Source organism: Ahaetulla prasina, chromosome 4, assembly GCF_028640845.1.
Source record: "Ahaetulla prasina isolate Xishuangbanna chromosome 4, ASM2864084v1, whole genome shotgun sequence".
Classification (NCBI taxonomy): Eukaryota; Metazoa; Chordata; class Lepidosauria; order Squamata; family Colubridae; genus Ahaetulla; species Ahaetulla prasina.
Window position 1 is genome coordinate 117,862,610 of NC_080542.1, and position 19,111 is coordinate 117,881,720.

Below are 19,111 nucleotides of genomic sequence, written 5' to 3' on the forward strand. Positions count from 1 at the left end.
GAAGTCACCACCAGAGGACAAGCCAGTGCTGCTATGCATGGCATTGTTGTAAGCCACTTCTGCAAATGGCAACAGGTCCTCCCAGTTCTCTTGTTGGCAATCCACATAATATCTTATATATTGCTCCACCATTGCGTTCACTCGTTCTGCATCTCCATTCATACTTAGATGAAAGGCCGAGCTAACTCCTTATGTGGATCTGATCTATCTCAGGAACTCACTCCAAAACTTAGCAATGAATAGGACCCTTCGATCTGGGATTGCCCAGCGAGGTATCCCGGGCAACCAGTAAATCTGTTTAATAAACATCTTCGCCAGCTTCTTGGCTGAGAGCAATCCCAAGTAAGCAGTGAAGTGGGCTTGCTTGGAAAATAAGTCGATCATTGTCCAAATCACTGTATTTTCCCCACTCTCTGGGAGTTAGACTATAAAGTCCATTGTGATTTCCTCCCAAGGTTGCCTGGGGCTAGTTACTTGCCGAAGGAGCCTAGGAGGTTTCCCTTGTCTCATCTTCATAGCTGCACAGGTGGCACGACTTTTAACATAATCTTCCACATCAGCTTTCATCTTTGGCCACCAAAACTGTCTCCTGGCCAGGTACAGAGTTCAAGAACCTAAAATGGCTGGCCAGTCATGAGTCGTGGCTGCACTGTAGTACTTCCAGCCTCAAGCTGGCAGGAACATATAGTTTGGATCCCTTCCAAGCTAGCCCATCCCTCATGGTCAAGATATCTTTATTATCTGTGAGCCATGGGTCAGTTGGGAGATGTCTCCACATGCCCCAATGGTACCGTAACAGCAGCCTGGCTACTGCCCTTCCCCGCCATCTCTTTGTTGAGAGAGTGGCAGGTAGGGTGGGGGAGAAGCGAGAAGCATGGAGCATGACAGGGCTCCTGTTGCTGTCTCTTCTCCCCCTCTCGCCGGGCATGGCGAGGCTTCCTTCCCCTGCCCAAATTGGATGCAATTTGGGGGTGGCAGGTGGGGAGGGGTGGGGCTGGGGAGACACGAGATGTGCGTTTTACCTGCCTTGCAGCTCTGTCGTGTGTCTCGCTGTTGTCTGCAGGCAAACACATTGTAGGGTAAAAAAAACCTCGCAAGTTCAATCAAACTTCTTATTTGATCTGGGTGCTGTGGAAAAGGGAGCCGGGCTTTGGGTGTCTGGGGCTGCCAGGGGTCACCCGGCGGAGAAGCAGGAGCGGGGTGGGAGTTACAGGTGAGGGAAATTGATAGATAGATGGATGGATGGGAGGTGGGCGAGTACCAAGAACGCTGGGGAGATTCTCACCTTTGGCTGCCCCAGTGAACAGCTGCAAAAGCAGCGTAGCACAGCTGCAGCCATGGGGTGGCTATTTTTTCCACCTCCTACACTCCCCAAATAATAAGACCCCCCCCCCCGATAATAAGGCCAACCCCTTATTTCAGGGTTCAAAAAAATAAAAGACAGGGTCTTATTTTCAGGGAAACACGGTGTTCTAGAAGATAAGCATACATGTCATAGCAGATTGTCGCCACAAAAAATTATTATTCTAAAAATATACCATTTAATAATTTTGGGATTAAGCAAAGGAATCTTTAAAAAAAATTTAAAGTATAGAACAGAATAGAATAGACTAGCAGAATTGGAAGGGACCTTGGAGGTCTTTTAGTCCAACCCCCTGTTTTGGCAGAAAACCCTACACCACTTCAGACAAGTGGTTATCCAGTCTCTTCTTAAAAACTTCCAGTGTTGGAGCATTCACTTCTGGAAGCAAGTTGTTCCACTGATTCTAACTGTCAGGAAATTTCTCCTTAGTTCTAAGTTGCTTCTCTCTTTGATTAGTTTCCACCCATTGCTTCTTGTTCTTCCCTCAGGTGCTTTGGAGAATAGTTTGACTCCCTCTTCTTTGTGGCAACCCCTGAGATATTGGAACACTGCTATTATGTCTCCCCTAGTCCTTCTTTTCATTAAACTAGACATACCGAGTTCCTGCAACCATTCTCCATATGTTTTAGCCTCCAGACCCCTAATCCTCTTTGTTGCTATTCTCTGCGCTCTTTGTAGAGTTTCAACATCTTTATTATATTGTGGTGATCAAAACTGGATGCAGTATTCCAAGTGTGGCCTTACCAAGGCATTATAAAGTGGTATTAACACTTCACATGATCTTGATTCTATCCCTCTGTTTATGCAGCCTAGAACTGTGTTGGCTTTTTTGGCAGCTGCTGCACACTGCTGGCTCATATCTAAATGTTTGTCCACTAGGACTCCAAGATCCCTCTCACAGTTACTACTATTGTGCAAAGTACCACACATACTGTACGTGTGCATTTTGTATTTCTTGCCTAAATGAAGAACCTTACTTTGTCCACCATTGAATTTCATTTTGTTAGGTAGCACCCAATGTTCAAGTCTGTCAAGATCCTTCTGTATCTTAAACCTATCTTCTGGAGTGTTGTCTATTCCTGCCAGCTTAGTGCCATTGCAAATTTGATGAGGTCCCCACCTAAATCATTGATGAAGATGTTGAAGAGTACTGGGCCTAAAACAGAGCCTTAAGGTACTCCACTGCATACTTCCTTCCATGTAGATGCCGTTCCATTGAAGACTACATATTGAGTGCGGTTGGTCAGCCAGTTACAAATCCATCTGGTGGTGATGCTGTCTAACCCAGAGATCATCAACCTTTCGGACCTCAGGGACCACTTAATTCCTAATTTTAAATACCGCAGACCACTAATATGAATTTTTAAAAAAGATGAATAGTATTTAGTGCAATATAAAAAATGCAGATAATATTTCTGCAAACCACCAAAATTTTCTCACGGACCACCGGTTGGTGACCATTTGTCTAACCCACATTTTTTTACTTTATATAGTAGTAGGTTATGGTCTACTTTGTCAAATGCCTTACTGAAGTCCAAGTAAATTATATCAGCATTCCTCTGGTCCACTAATTTTGTCAAGGAATGCAATAAGCTTAGTCCGGCATGATCTGTTTTTGAGAAACCCATGTTAGCTTTTGGTTATTACTTTGTTTGCTTCTAGGTGTTCACTGATTCATTGCTTGATTATCTTTTCCAGAATCTTCCTTGGTATTGAGGTCAGGCTGATAGGTCTATAGTTTCCTGAATCTATTTTTTTTTCCTTTTTTGAAGTTGGAAACTATATCAGCTCTTTTCCAGTCCTCTGGCAGTTCCCTGTTTCTTTAAGATCTTTAAAAGATATAGTTCAGTGGTTCTGAGATCTCTTCTGCCAGTTCCTTCAGAACCTTGGGGTATAATCCATCTGGTCTTGGTGATTTGAACTCGTCTAGAGTAGACAGGTATTAATTTACCATTTTCTTCCCTATTTTAACTTATGTTCCTAATCTTGTTTTTTGGGGTGCTGTTTTTGATAGGTTGAACAGTTTTTTCGCTTTGTGTAAAGACAGATGCAAAAAATGAGTTAAGTAGTTCTGCTTTCTCCCTGTTGTTTGTCACCTTCTTGCCACTTTCTCCCAGCAATGGACCAATTGTTTCCTTGACTTTTTTCTCATTTTTAACATGTTGGAAGAAGCTTTTTTTGTTATTTTTTACTTTTGTCACAAGCCTTTGTTCATTGTGAGCCTTAGCTTTCCTCACTTCAGCTTTGCAGGGTCAGCTATTTGCTGATATTCTGCCTTAGTTATGTGCTTCTCTTTCCACTTTTTATACTTGTCCTTTTTGTCTTTCAATTTGTCAGAGAGTTCTTTATGCAGCCATGCTGGTTTCTTTTGAGAGCTGTTATTTTTCTTCTTCATTGGTATTGTGCTAGCCTGGGCTTTTATAATCTCACTTTTCAAAATTTCCCAAGCTTGCGTTGTTTTCCCCTTGAATATTCTCATCCATGGGATCCTTCCCAAGCTCTCTCTATGTTTATTGAAATTAGCTGTCTTAAAGTCCAAAACTCTAGTTTCATTTTATAATATAATATAACAACAGAGTTGGAAGGGACCTTGGAGGCCTTCTAGTCCAACCCCCTGCCCAGGCAGGAAACCCTACACCATCTCAGACAGATGGTTATCCAACATTTTCTTAAAAATTTCCAAAAATTTTGTTCTATTACTTGTGCTTGCATAATGTTGAATTCCAATATTGCGTGATCACTTGCCCCCAAGGTTCCTGTAGCTTCAACACCTTCTATCATTTCATCTCTGTTAGTGAGAATTAAGTCCAATATGGCTGATTACCTTGTTCTCTTCTCTACTTTTTGGGAAACAAAGTTGTCTGTTAGGTTTGTTAGGAGCCTATTGGATCTTCCACCTGGTGCAGAGTTTGTCTCTAGGTGATGTCAGGATAGTTACAATCCCCCATTATTATTGTGATGTGTTTCCTACATAACTTAGTTAGCTAACTAGCAAAAAGTTTATCTATCACAAGACTTGTAATCATTCAGATACATCCAAGATATTACTGACCAGATTTTAGACAGCTTTAAATTGCTTTATATGGTGTGAGTCATTGGCAGCTATCTAGCAAAAGCCTTTCAGATGCAACCTGATGGTTTAATTTCAAGATCATAGGGACTAACTGCATGTTGTGAGCTCTAGATGTTGTGTTTTTTAACTTGAACAATGGTTCTTCTTTATGCTTTTATAAAACAACTTTCCACTAGGAAAAGCATCAATTTTGTTTTGTTATATTGTATAAACGATTAGCACAGATGTATGAGAGGAACCTTTACCTTTACCTTTATAAGCCTTTTTCTTGCAAAACTGTAAGGGTTTTCTTTCTGATGAAATCATTAATTTAAATTTGTGTCACTGTTATTATACAAGTTAACTATTGTTTTCATGCTATTTGATTCTGTGAGTAGCAGATGATGCTAAACCATTTTTTCCTTTTGGCACAGAAAGCCTCAATAGTGGCTAATTCCTTGAAGCCAGTCACCAAAATCTGGAAACAATTGATTCTTTTTCTATTTTCTGTTTGATATTCTTAAATTAAAGAGGCATTGCTTTTGAACATTGCCTAAGAACAAAGACAATTCAAGAGATTGCCTTGCTGTGCCTGTCTCCATTGTTTTAAATTCTATGTTGTCTCCCTGTAGTAAGTAATGCTATCTGTAATTTAGTAATTAATGAAAAAAGTGTTGTGTATGTGGAGGGAATTTTATTATTAGCAAGAAAATACTAAATGGTATATTAAACAACCATAGATGAACACAACAAATTCAAATTTAATTCAGACATGAAAAAATATACTAATACTCCATATTTTCTTTGTGTTTAAACTTCTTCTGCAATAATTTTTTGGAAAATCTAATTTCTAAATTGAGATAAATCTATTTTACAGTTTATAGTTCTAGCACATCAACTATAAAGTAGTTTTCACATATTCAGTGTAATTGGTTTGTTTTAAACTGAAAGATTTCATGAATTGTGTGTTCTGTAAAATATGACCAGTATTCATGATGGTTAGAAAGTCAACATCTGGAGGTCTTCATGCTTCCTAACTGAGGCAGGAAGAAATTAATTTCTTCTCATATTTCAATTTTTTTTTAATTTCCTTTTTGTATTCTTTGTAGATCAATGAACTGAGCCATGTTCAAATCCCTATTATGCTGATGCCAGATGACTTCAAAGCATACTCAAAGATAAAAGTGGACAACCACCTTTTCAATAAGTAAGTTAGGCCAACTTCTGTTTTGTTTTATATTTTTCAGTTGAAATAAATACATTTTTACTTAATTTTGATTCTCTGAGCTAGGTTTTTAAAAATATGCTAAGAATATCAGCAGCTCTATTGTGGAGTTGGTTTTTCATTATATTTTTTTCTACTTGAATCCCAAAAGAAATTGAAAGGTGGAAGAGGAGGAATTCCAAAGGGGTGAAGGAAGCAATGTGCCTACCCTCCCTTGTAGGCCTGATGTCCTAGAACCATGATGGTGGCATGCAGCACCCTCTCTGTGGGCATGCGAGCCCTCACCCCAGTTCAGCTCTGCCGCGCATGTGTGGGTGCCTCCTATCGGCCAGCTGGTCATCTGATCTCTGCTGTGTATGCATGGAGGGCCCATGCATGCATGCAGGGTGCGGGGCGCATACTCAGGGGCTGCACACATATTGCATTTTGGAGGTTCGGGTGCACGCTTTGGACACTCGGTCCGGAAAAGGTTAGCCATCACTGTCCTAGAAAGTTATCATTTCTCCAAAAGGTTGCTTCCAAGCTAAATTTCCACAGAATTTCAGCTCTGATCTAAGAGAGTCTCCATTAGTATGCACTGTGCTTCTCAGTGCTTCTCAGTATAGTTCTACAGTTTGGACTCGATGTTTACATGACTTTAAAAGGGTGCTATTAATTCATTTTAAAATATTCTAAGAGGTAAAGGTAAACTGCTGCTAATGCTTGGGAATTCTGTAGTTTGAAAAGTTCTGGCTAATGTAAAAATCGATTGTTATACCTATTGAAGATTTGCTAAGTCAAATTACTTATCTATTACTTAACAAAAATGCTATTGAGGATTTGCTAAATCAAATACAAGTTACTTCTGGAAGTATTTAGGAAATACAAACACAAGGATGATGTATTCCATATGCACACAACCATTAGAATCGGAATTGTACAAGTGGAATATTCTATTAAGAACAAATCAGTGTTGTATATATTACTAGTGTTGCAGTAATAAAAGCTGAAAGACTGATTAGAGCCGAATCCTGCAAGTTATATCAGAGACTTATATCCATGGAATGGAAAGAAATATTTTTCTGAAGTTAGATGCAGATACTGCCATTTATGGAAAATTGGTTGACTAGCAGAGTAGAAATGCATAATAGGACTATGCATACTTCAAGAATAATTCCAAATAAATGTTTTGGAACATACTACAGTGTGAGCACTGGACCTTTTTGAAACAGATTCTCATGTAAGCTTTAAAAAAGAGATGTTTGCTTTAATAACTGGATTGCGAATCGTTCTGAGTATTCTGTATTCCAGTTCTTTGTGCCCTTAAAGTTTTGAAATTTTGTGCTAATTTGTGCCACTGAATATCTAGAATTCATTTTGTCTAACTATATTGACTCTTGTAAAGAAGAGAGCTCCACCTGCATAACGATTTATTCCAATTCTTCCAGTAATGTCTCCATATCACCTGAGACTCCTTTGTACAGATCTCTGAGAATAGTCCATCTTTGCCTGGCTAAAAATTGGCATCAAATTGAGCAAAATGTGACATTTGGAATTGTAGTGCAAAGGTCTTTAGGATACAACAATTTTGCAAGCTTCTAAGTAATAATAATTACAATTATGTTTGTTGTGTATCCTTGATCCGAAAGATACTGTATGAAAGAATATGGCTATAGGTTAATCACTATAGAGCTGTGATGCTGAACCTATGGCACGCGTGCCGAAAGCGGCACGCAGAGCCATCTGTCTGTGCACGTGAGCTGTTGCCTGTTGCTCTTTCGGATTCCGACGCACCGGCCAGCTGGTCTTCACGCATGCAGGAGTGCTGGAAAGCAAAGAGTCTGGCACGGATATATGCTCTGGGAAGATGATCTTCCGGTTTCTGGTGTGCATGCACACACAAAGACCAGCTGGCCAGGTTTCATGCGCACACCGGAAAGCAGAAGATCCCGGCGCACGTATGCACTCAGTGCCAGAAAGGTTCACCAACACTGCTATAGATAGTCTTCAACTTACAACCATAATTGGGACCGGGGTGGGGGGTAGAGTTATCAGCATGCTTAACATGCTTTCTTGTAGCCCCTTCCTGTTTGTTATTAGTTTTTAGTAATTTTTAATGGTACTTTCTCTTTAATTCAAGTTACACTGTTCGTATGAGATGAATGAGATGAGATGAAAGTAAGGTTCTACATTTAGGCCAAAAAAACAAAATGCACCGGTACCGTATATGTGGTACCTTGCTCAATAGTAGTACCTGTGAGAGGGATCTTGGAGTCCTAGTGGATAACCATTTAGATATGAGCCAGCAGTGTGCAGCAGCTGCGAAAAAAGCCAACACAGTTCTGGGCTGCATAAACAGAGGGATAGAATCAAGATCACGTGAAGTGTTAGTACCACTTTATAATGCCTTGGTAAGGCCACACTTGGAATATTGCATCCAGTTTTGGTCGCCACGATGTAAAAAAGATGTTGAGACTCTAGAAAGAGTGCAGAGAAGAGCAACAAAGATGATTAGGGGACTGGAGGCTAAAACATATGAAGAACGGTTGCAGGAACTGGGTATGTCTAGTTTAATAAAAAGAAGGACTAGGGGAGACATGATAGCTGTGTTCCAATATCTCAGGGGTTGCCACAAAGAAGAGGAAGTCGGGCTGTTCTCCAAAGCACCTGAGGGTAGAACAAGAAGCAATGGGTGGAAACTGATCAAAGAAAGAAGCAACTTAGAACTAAGGAGAAATTTCCTGACAGTTAGAACAATTAATAAGTGGAACGACTTGCCTGCAGAAGTTGTGAATGCTCCAACACTGGAAATTTTTAAGAAAATGTTGGATAACCATCTGACTGAAATGGTGTAGGGTTTCCTGCCTGGGCAGGGGGTTGGACTAGAAGGCCTCCAAGGTCCCTTCCAACTCTGTTGTTATGTTATGTTATGTTATGTTATGTTATGTTATGTTATGTTATGTTATGTTATGTTATGTTATGTTATGTTATGTTATGTTATGTTATGTTATGTTATGTTATGTTATGTTATGTTATGTTATGTTATGAATGTGAAGGCAAAGGCACAGATAAAGGACTTATTGTGGACTTGAATGATATAGGAAAAAGAAATAATATGAGAGCCCAGCTCCCTCCTTTTACAGAAATCAACCAAACAACCATAGATAAAAGACCATTTTGCAAGAAAAGGATCTTTTAAGTAAACAAATGTTCCTTTTACTTCAAACAAATCTGATGCCTTAGAATGGGATCTTCAAACAGAAATAGAAAAACAACAGCTGTCAGACAACAGCATTCCTTATCTGTTAGGGAAGAACTAAATGGGAATCAAGACTCCCTCATGGACTCTCATTGTGACTAGTCTCAGGAGAAATAAAACAAGCTTAAAAATAAAAACCAAAATGAGGCTCCCTGAGAAAATTTGGTAGAGTTCAATACCTGTTCACAACTCGAATTGTGTTCTTAATATTCGAGCATCTCTCAGCTATAAAACGTGGACAGAAAATGCTGAAATATAATGTCAAGGCTTATATTCAAAAGCATGAAACTGGACTTTTCATGCCCTATCAAAGCTGATACAGTTGGTCCATCTAACCTTGTTATCCAAGGCATATTAAAGAACAAGCAATGAAACATAAAATAATCTGATAAAATGTTACAGTACCCAAATGTTTAATATCACTGTAAACTTGACAAAATGGAAGAGGATGGGCTTCACACATGTTGACGCTTCCCAGCTGCAACAGAAGAATATTTCTAGTTCAAACTGTTTATAGCGGACATGATAAATCATTCTTAGCATATTTTTTATAGCTAAAATAGCAGACCTGGAATTCTAAGAGAGCAATAGTAATTTCTCTAGCCAACTTCTTCGCAGCCAAAACATCCAGATAGATCTGTCCGCTGCTGAATAACTCCCAAGTGACTTAAACCATAAGTGGATTCTTCAATGTTTCAAAGAATCTACCATCCCACTGATGTTATTTAAGATGAAAGCACATTCAAATCTTATCCATGGAGTCCTTTGTGACAAAAAGATTAATCTCTATTCAATTCTGTATCATCCATATCAAACATTCATCTCACGTCAGTTCCCGGATGCCTCCGAGGCAGCTACTGCACCACCCTCATATTTGAGAATGCAAGACCATGGGAGTCAGATTTACTAAATAAACACTCTCCAGATATAACTGAAGCTGGCCTTATCAATATTTTTGGCCCCTTAGCAAGGGACCAATAAAATAATATACTACACAAGTCGGAAAATCTGAGGAAAACAGTCTGTTGGATACTATGGTCACAGCTAAGCCTGTGATAGACCTTGTTTCTCTAACTGTGGCTATTGTCTCCCCTCAGTGGAGAATGGAATGGCTGGATATTATCCCCTGATCCATAGCTACACAGATCCTTATGAACTAGTAGGGATTCTTGGGCTCCATTTTAGCTGAGGAGGAGTTCTCAAACAAACTGAGACATGCAATTTGGTCTATAAGTAACAAGCAAGGGGCTAGAGACAAATCTCTTGCCAATTCAATTGTACAGAGCAGAATACAGCAAGAACTTACCAATCCTCCACCCAGTATTGCTGAAGACCCTACAACATAAAATCTATTGGACTATACTAATTTCATTTTCTCAGAGCAAGATTCCCTGGAATAGTTACAGAATTTGCAGGAGACAAGCCAATGTTTAGGAGAAGCCTGGATGTTTCCCACTCGTTCTTCAGTTCAACACACAACAATCTCAGGTCATTGGCCTTCCAAATAAAAATCAAGCCATTTGACTATTCTTGAGTGATGATGCAATTTCCTTGTTAACTTGGAATATTGCTGGCTGGTTTGCACCATCAAAAGACCAAGCCTTCTTTGATTATCTGTCACAATTTTATATCCTTTTTCTTTAAGAATCTTGGGCTATATCAGAGGTGGAACCGGATAGCTACTGGGTCAACTCTATTTTGCCACCCCAAGTAATGCAGGAGGGAGACCCAGGGGTGTATTATGACTTTAGTCAGCACAGCTTTGCAACTTAAGTGTGTCTTACTTGAAACCATGATACTGGTCTCTGCTTTCTCCCAATCAAGGTGAAATTTTGTTTTTTAACATTTACATTCTTCCTTTTAAAACACACATTCAGAGAATTTTATTCTCACTTGTTTTAGATAATTGGCTAGCAGTATCAATAATAATTAGTGGGGATTTAAACTCAAGGATGAGGAGAATATCTTAGAGCACCGTGCCAAAACAAGAGCATATGTGTGTGTGCTGGAAGCCGGAAAAGCAGCCACCCGGTGCGCATGTGCCCACCGGGAAGATGATCTTCTGGTTTCCAGGCACCTGGTCTTGCAGTTTCTGGCGCACATGCATGTGCAAAGACCAGCTAGCTGGTGCGCATTTGTGTGCCAGAAACCAGAAGATCGTCTTCCCAGTGGGCACATCCACACCGGACAGTTGCTCTTCCGGTTTCTGGCACTTCTGCATGTATGAAGACCAGCTGGCCAGCGCGCTGGAACCCAGAAGAGCAACAGGCAATGGCTCAAATGCCCAAAGAGATGGGTCTGAATCCAACTTCCGGCACGCGTGCCATAGGTTCACCATCACGGCCTTAGAGCAACAATCCCAAACATTTCCAGTTTGGTGGTGCAGAGGGAGAGAGGCCTGGTAGTGAACCGTGGCCTGGAAGTGGGGACCCTGCCTTAGAGGAACCTTTGTACACAAGAGAATCTAAGTATTCAAAATTTAATTAGGCAAGTTTATAAGGCAGACAGATGACCGTTGCCTGGAGCTGTATATTTTTAAAGGCTCTGTGGAAGGGGATCAGTTGGCAGAATACCAAGTTTTGGGGGGAACAAGAAGGATTAGTTGATTATTGAATTGTGTCCAGGGGTAGGCTTCAAAATTTTTAGCAAGGGTTGCTGGGTGGGCGTGGCCATGGTGGGCATGGCCTAATCAGCTTCCTGCACCATAGGGGTGGGGTGTTTTTGCCCTCTCTGGACTCCGAAGGCTTTTGTTGATCCTCCGGGAGAGTGAAAACAGCCTCCCCAGGCTCTGGAGGCCAGAAACATGCCCATTTCCAGCCTTCCTGAACTTCTAGTTGGCCTGTTTTGCCCTCCTAAGCCTCTGCACGCGCCTGCACTTACCTGCATCCAAAACAGGCCACGTGGGGACTCCTGGGAATGGAGGGGCAGGTTGGGCGGAGCCAGCCAGGAGTGGGATTTGGGGTTCTCCGAACTGCACAGAATCTTAGCTAGAGGTTCTCCCAAATCCCCAGCAGCCACCGGTGCGCATGTGCCCACCGGGAAGATGATCTTCTGGTTTCCAGGCACCTGGTCTTGCAGTTTCTGGCGCACATGCATGTGCAAAGACCAGCTAGCTGGTGCGCATTTGTGTGCCAGAAACCAGAAGATCGTCTTCCCAGTGGGCACATCCACACCGGACAGTTGCTCTTCCGGTTTCTGGCACTTCTGCATGTATGAAGACCAGCTGGCCAGCGCGCTGGAACCCAGAAGAGCAACAGGCAATGGCTCAAATGCCCAAAGAGATGGGTCTGAATCCAACTTCCGGCACGCGTGCCATAGGTTCACCATCACGGCCTTAGAGCAACAATCCCAAACATTTCCAGTTTGGTGGTGCAGAGGGAGAGAGGCCTGGTAGTGAACCGTGGCCTGGAAGTGGGGACCCTGCCTTAGAGGAACCTTTGTACACAAGAGAATCTAAGTATTCAAAATTTAATTAGGCAAGTTTATAAGGCAGACAGATGACCGTTGCCTGGAGCTGTATATTTTTAAAGGCTCTGTGGAAGGGGATCAGTTGGCAGAATACCAAGTTTTGGGGGGAACAAGAAGGATTAGTTGATTATTGAATTGTGTCCAGGGGTAGGCTTCAAAATTTTTAGCAAGGGTTGCTGGGTGGGCGTGGCCATGGTGGGCATGGCCTAATCAGCTTCCTGCACCATAGGGGTGGGGTGTTTTTGCCCTCTCTGGACTCCGAAGGCTTTTGTTGATCCTCCGGGAGAGTGAAAACAGCCTCCCCAGGCTCTGGAGGCCAGAAACATGCCCATTTCCAGCCTTCCTGAACTTCTAGTTGGCCTGTTTTTTGCCCTCCCTAAGCCTCTGCACGCGCCCTGCACTTACCTGCATCCAAAACAGGCCACGTGGGGACTCCTGGGAATGGAGGGGCAGGTTGGGCGGAGCCAGCCAGGAGTGGGATTTGGGGGTTCTCCGAACTGCACAGAATCTTAGCTAGAGGTTCTCCCAAATCCCCAGCAGCCCACCCCTAATTGTGTTATGTGATCTTCTAAAAGAATGATATGAAACATTGTTAACTTTAAATTAGTTTTCAATAAACGAATCAAGCCATGCTTTGGAGATTGGTGTATAAAAAATAAACATTGATTTGATTAGGGGTACACACAGATGAATAGGGCTTTCATCATTAAATCAACTGAGTCCTGCCTAATTTTGCCAACTTTTTTGCTACAATCATGTAGCAAAAGTTGAAATTGGTAACCATATGTCCCTGAGACACTGCAACCATCCTAAATACATGTCAATTGGCAGGATCAGGATTTTGATGATGTGACCCCAGGAATGCTGTGACAGTCACAAGTGCGAGAACCAATTGTAAATAATTCTTTGAGCACACATCATATTTTCAAATGGCCGATAAACAAATAGTTGCAAGTTAAGGACTACTACTATATACAATTCCTTACTGAGTATCAAATCTCTTTTTCAGAGAAAACATGCCAAGCCATTTCAAATTCAAAGAATATTGTCCAATGGTTTTTCGTAATTTGCGAGAGAGGTTTGGAATTGATGATCAGGACTTTCAGGTAAGCTGGTTATCATATTAAATAAGTCTTGATATTTGGGCAATGTCTGATTAGGTACTCTGCTGGAAGAAAGGTAGGTGGAATGAATGGTAAATCTCTGCAAACTTCCAGGTGTAAATTTAGCTGGTAATTGTGAGACATATAAGATTATTTAATGGGTGTGTTTGTTTTCTAAATTTCCTTTCTGTATTTCACTAAGCCGTTATGGTTCTAATGAGAAGTGCATATAACAAGTCATAGGTAAGTAGTGTATATAACAAGTCATGGGTAAGAAGCCAGCTCTGCTGTGCAGTATATTGGGCTCAAGCATTTGCAGGCATTCTGTCCCTCTCAATTGTGGAAGTGGTATGATTAAAACGTAGAATTTCAAAGTAAATTTCAGAGTATTCTCAAATACATTAGAAGTGAAGTTTTGGTATATGAAACTAAAATGTGATGATTTACACTTTCTTTCCCTCCCTCCCTCCCTCCCTCCCTCCCTTCCTTCCTTCCTTCCTTCCTTCCTTCCTTCCTTCCCTCCCTCCCTCTCTTTCCTTCTTTCTTTCTTTCTTTCTTCTTTATCTATTTTCGTTGCAGAGAAGACTCTGTCTCCTTTTGCTCTGCAATTCTTCTTAAATTACCAGTGGAATTGCCCCTTACTCTAGTTTCATTGTTAGCTAATATCATCTGATAATCACTATGGTTTTGTCATATTGTGTTTATAATTGCCTTTACAAATAAATTGGGACTTGTGGCTATAAAAAATATGTGGTCATAGTATCCTTTCAGAGATGTTATCTAAAGATAAATGCAAATAACCCACCTAGTTTTGCATTTCCTTTTGCAGTCCTTTTGCTTAAACTTGATTCTTAAGTATCTTCGAAGTCTGATTGAGTGTCTGCACATAGTTCAGATTGGATCATTAAAGAAAAGGTTGCAATTCTGTGTACATTTAATCTATGCAACATTGTAAACATTGGTTTACAATGTTTACCTCTGGACTTTTCTTTCATCCTCAAATCTCGTGGTTGGAAAATCTTTCTGGAGGAGATAGAATAGTGAGATTTCATTTGATATACACAGTGTCTTTTGTTGTAGACAAAGGAGATTTCAGTTGTAATCTGAAAGAGAAGGTAATTATTGTGAACTGAATTTACAATGTTGATTTTATAATAAATCTTTTTTTAAAAAAATTAAATATTTATTTATATTAATTTTAAAATAATAACAGAAAAGGGAAAAAGAAAACATGAAATATTTATGCTAGGCATACATCAAAGAAAAATGCAAATAAAAAATGCAGTGACAAAAATGCAGCAGAAAAAAAAACAAAGTATGAAATACTTTGTTATAGTAGTAAACAATTTCATTTCTATATAGCAAATGCAAATATTATGCAAAAATGTATATATTGCTAATACATTTATGTAACTATCATGCTTTTTCAACCTTATTTTGTAAATAAGGTTAATTATAATTCATTATAATCCATACAAAGTCTATGTCTATAGGCAATCTGTACGTAGATGGCCAGTATGAGACTTCGATTCATTGAATGAACAGGGGCATGCATTTATCTTTTCAATGTTGCAGTATCAGTCTTTTTTTCCCATAGTAAGGACATTGGGAATTATTCCATGTACCATGGAATTAGAGAGAATACTATCCTCTGAAAATTTTACCTTTTGTCACATAGTCACATTTGTATACAGGCAGTCCTCCACTTATCACCATTAATATAACAATGGTTCCATTACAATGGCACTGAAAAAAGTGACTTAAAAACTGTCTTTGAAATTATGACCCTCGCACAACCCATCTGATCACATGATTGTGATTTGGGGGCTTGACAGTTGACTTACGTTTACAACCAGCTGCAGTGCCATCCAGTTACATAATTGCAATTTGCAATCTCCCGTCCAGTTTCCAACAAGTTGGTGGCGGCAGCCAGATTCATTTAACAATCATATGATTTGCTTAACGACTATGATAAAAATGGTTGACGATTTCTTTAATGACCACATTGCTCAACCACCAAAATTCCACTCTCAATTGTGGTCATACATTGTGGAACTACCTATAGCCTATTTTCTTCCAAAATGTAGTACAATAAGTATATAGGACATTGTAAAAGCATGTGTTTTAAAGAAGCATTGTTTGTTTTATTCGTTTGTTTAGATGCTGCCCATCTCCTTTTTTTGAGTGACTCTGGGCAGCTTATAATAGTATAAAAGCATAAATACAAAAACATTAAAAATTAACAGTTAAAGATTAAAAGCAAGAGCATGGACAGAACAGGAGTGGACTTTTGTCTGTCACTCAGTTAGTGAGTGAGTGGTATCAATAATTATCTCTATGAAATCTCCAACAAAATACAATCTAGGGTAACTTTTTTCTATACAAATGTAGTGAATTAATTTATGATGTTTTCTTTATATCTTTACTGCTGTTCAATTTGACCCAGTATTAGCCTTTCTGATCACCAGCTGCTCCTGCCCTTTTCAAAGAGAGACCCCCAGAACTTTTTACCTTTGAGCTAAGTGGGTTTCCCACTCAGGTTTTCTTTATACCAGGGGTGAAATCCAGCAGGTTCTGACAGGTTCTGACAGGTTCTGGAGAACAGATAGTGGAAATTTTAAGCAGTTTGGAGAACCGGTAGCAGAAATTTTGAGTAGTTTGGAGAACTGGCAAATACCACCTCGGGAGTGGGGAGGGAATGGGGATTTTACAATATCCTCCCCTGGAGTGGGATAGGGATGGAGATTTTGCAGTATCCTTCCCCTGCCACCCCCACCAAGCCACGCCACGCCCACCAAGCCACACCCACAGAACCAGTAGTAAAAAAATTTAGATTTCACCACTGCTCTATACCTATTTTTTATAGTAACTCTGATTTTAACTACTTGAGTAACTGTGGCTTGGGAATACCAAACCTAATTTAATTGTCAGCTATGCTTTTAGCCCAGAACAGTGCAAGGCAAACATGAGCAAAATGGCAGATTTCCCAGGTTGCTTAATAATCCATGTCAGTGTACGGTAATTAAAACAACTGCATTCCCCAGATGTCTTTGGAATATCAATACATAATTCTTGATAAGTCGGATGGACATGATGGAATCCAGACATGATGGATTCCTAAATTTCAGTTCATGGATAGTCTGTGGATAATAATATGTGGCCATTGCCCTCAACTGGAAATTCATTTTGTTGAAATACTTAAAACTTTATAGTGACAAAATGCAGAATAGTGCTGTTACTGATATTTTTAACATACTTCCTTTTAATAGTTTAAATTCTGCAAATTGTCACATTTAATTTCTGTATAAGGACATATATTCTAAGTAGGTCATGCCTAGACTTACTCTGTTCATTTTTAAATCACAAATACTTGAAGTAGCATTCTTGAGTTTTCTCTCCATATATTTTCTGAAGGTGTTGCAAACTGTTAATTATTCAAATGTTTACCTGAACTGAAAAGACTAAGTGATTTTTATTTGAGCTGATTAATGTATTTTCAGACTACTGAGGGACCTAATCAATAGCTGTCAGAGCACTGTCATAAAACTAGGACAGTCATTAGCAGAAAACTTTGACCTTTCTCAAGCAAAAGGCTTCCTGGATGTAATCAGTATCATTGGAAACAAGTTGCTTTGCCCGGCAATTTGCATTTGTAGTCTCAGTATTTAGAGTCATTCTGCATCCTTTTTTCATAGTATTGACAATTCTACCTTCTGGATTTTTTATTATATTTTTTTAATCTCTCAAAGTCAAGAATGCAATTCCCTTTCAAGTCCTGAACAACAAATTTGTTCATGGGAGGAAAGGGTTAAAAAGGCCACATTCTCAGCATATTTTGCAAGTCAAGTGTGCTAAACTGCTTCTCGGCATCTTATTATATCTTTGTGAAAGCAGACAATTGACTGACGTCTTTTAGCATTTTTAAATCTTCCAGGAAAAAAACAACAACCCAGGATCAATTCCAGTTTTATTATATTATCCCTTTCCTAGCCACGAACCCCCGAATCTGGCTCCCTGCAGTTTTTCAGGATTACAGTGCCACTTAATTTCTTCAACTGCCATTCCTTAGGGATGATGGCAGTGATGGGAAATATCAGAAAAGAAGCAAATTGAAAAGGTTAGTATTATATAGGTAGAACCATTCAGAACCATTCATTTAGTGACCATTCAAAGTTACAATGGCACTGAAAAAGTGACTTACAATTGGTTTTCACATTTAAAATTGACTCAGCCTTCCATCCTTCTATCTCGATGGCTTCTCTGATTATTCTGTTGATAAAGTGTTCAGTTTTGGCAGACCCAAACCCACACGACCAAGGACCAGAAGCCAGACTGAAGCACGACCAAGGACCAGAAGCCAGACCGCACAGCATGAACAAACGAGATGATACCTCCCGCCTACCAGCCATTTGGAAACCTGCCCTTATTGACAAACGAGTCCCTAACACGAGAAACGACACCAGACCCACACTCATGAGGTCCACACAGGATGTCACCACCACACATCCACCCAGAAAGCAGATCATGAAGCACGACCAAGGACCAGAAGCCAGACCGCACAGCATGAACAAGCGAGATGATACCTCCGCCTACCAGCCATTTGAAACCTGCCCTTATTGACAAACGAGTCCCTAACACGAGAAACGACACCAGACCCACACTCATGAGGTCCACACAGGATGTCACCACCACACATCCACCCAGAAAGCAGATCATGAAGCACGACCAAGGACCAGAAGCCAGACCGCAGCTGCAACATTATCCATTTCAAACCCCTCCAATACATACATGCAGCAGACAAACACCCACTATGAAGATGTAGCACGACCACAAACACGAAGTCAAACAACAGCAATGCAGCTCACCAGCTCAAATCCCCTGCAACTCAGACTAATCTGAGCACAATCAAGCCCCCACCCAAACAGGACACACCCCCAGCCAATCAGAGCACAAAAAAACCCCATCCAATCAGAGCACAGCCAAGCTCCCACCGAATCAGTTCAAACCCCCACTAGCAATTAAAAAGGAAGAAACAGCTGCGATCACACATTGCTCCCAGAAGCACGAAGCTGAAGCCTGAAGATGACGAATGAGACTTCGTCGAAACGTCTCCAAGACACTTCCAATTTTACGCGGGAGAAAACCCGAATAACCAAAGACCTACATACAAACACCCGTGAAAACCTCAGGAAAATATATATATATATATTTTCCATTGCCTATACCATGGCAGTTTCATTTCAAATTACCCTCTCCCCTTCAGATATTTTTTGGCTTAATAATTTCAGCTTAAAATTTTATTCATTCCTACTTTTATACATTTGACCTCTGTTTTTTAAAAAAAACTTTAGTTTTTTTGAAAGCCTTTTTAGTATCAACTGTTAACATCAAGCCAGCACATAGATTAAATAGGTTACATGCGTGCATAAAAATATTTTCATTTTCTGAAAATTAAGAATTATAATTTAATGATATTAATATACCAGTGAAAAGTAGAAAAGATTGGAGATTAGAAGAAGCTAATTAAATTGACCTTTAAATCCTTCCTGCTCCCTTGGAGTTTAATGCTAATCCCTAAACACCTATGGTGCAGATAGCTTTCAAAGGAGAAAAGTTGCCATTGCTTTCGTTTATCCAATTTTTTTACTGAGAATGTATTAAC

At 40.1% G+C, this 19,111-nt stretch overlaps 1 protein-coding gene across 1 annotated transcript in view; it reads left to right on the forward strand.

Moving 5' to 3' along the window:
• Window positions 1-19,111, forward strand: part of PIP4K2A (phosphatidylinositol-5-phosphate 4-kinase type 2 alpha) — a 79,068-nt gene that overhangs the window by 19,851 nt on the left and 40,106 nt on the right. The window contains exons 2-3 of the mRNA XM_058181162.1: window positions 5,525-5,622; window positions 13,356-13,452. Of these exons, the coding sequence (XP_058037145.1) occupies window positions 5,525-5,622; window positions 13,356-13,452 (195 nt within the window). The remainder of the gene's footprint in view (window positions 1-5,524; window positions 5,623-13,355; window positions 13,453-19,111) is intronic.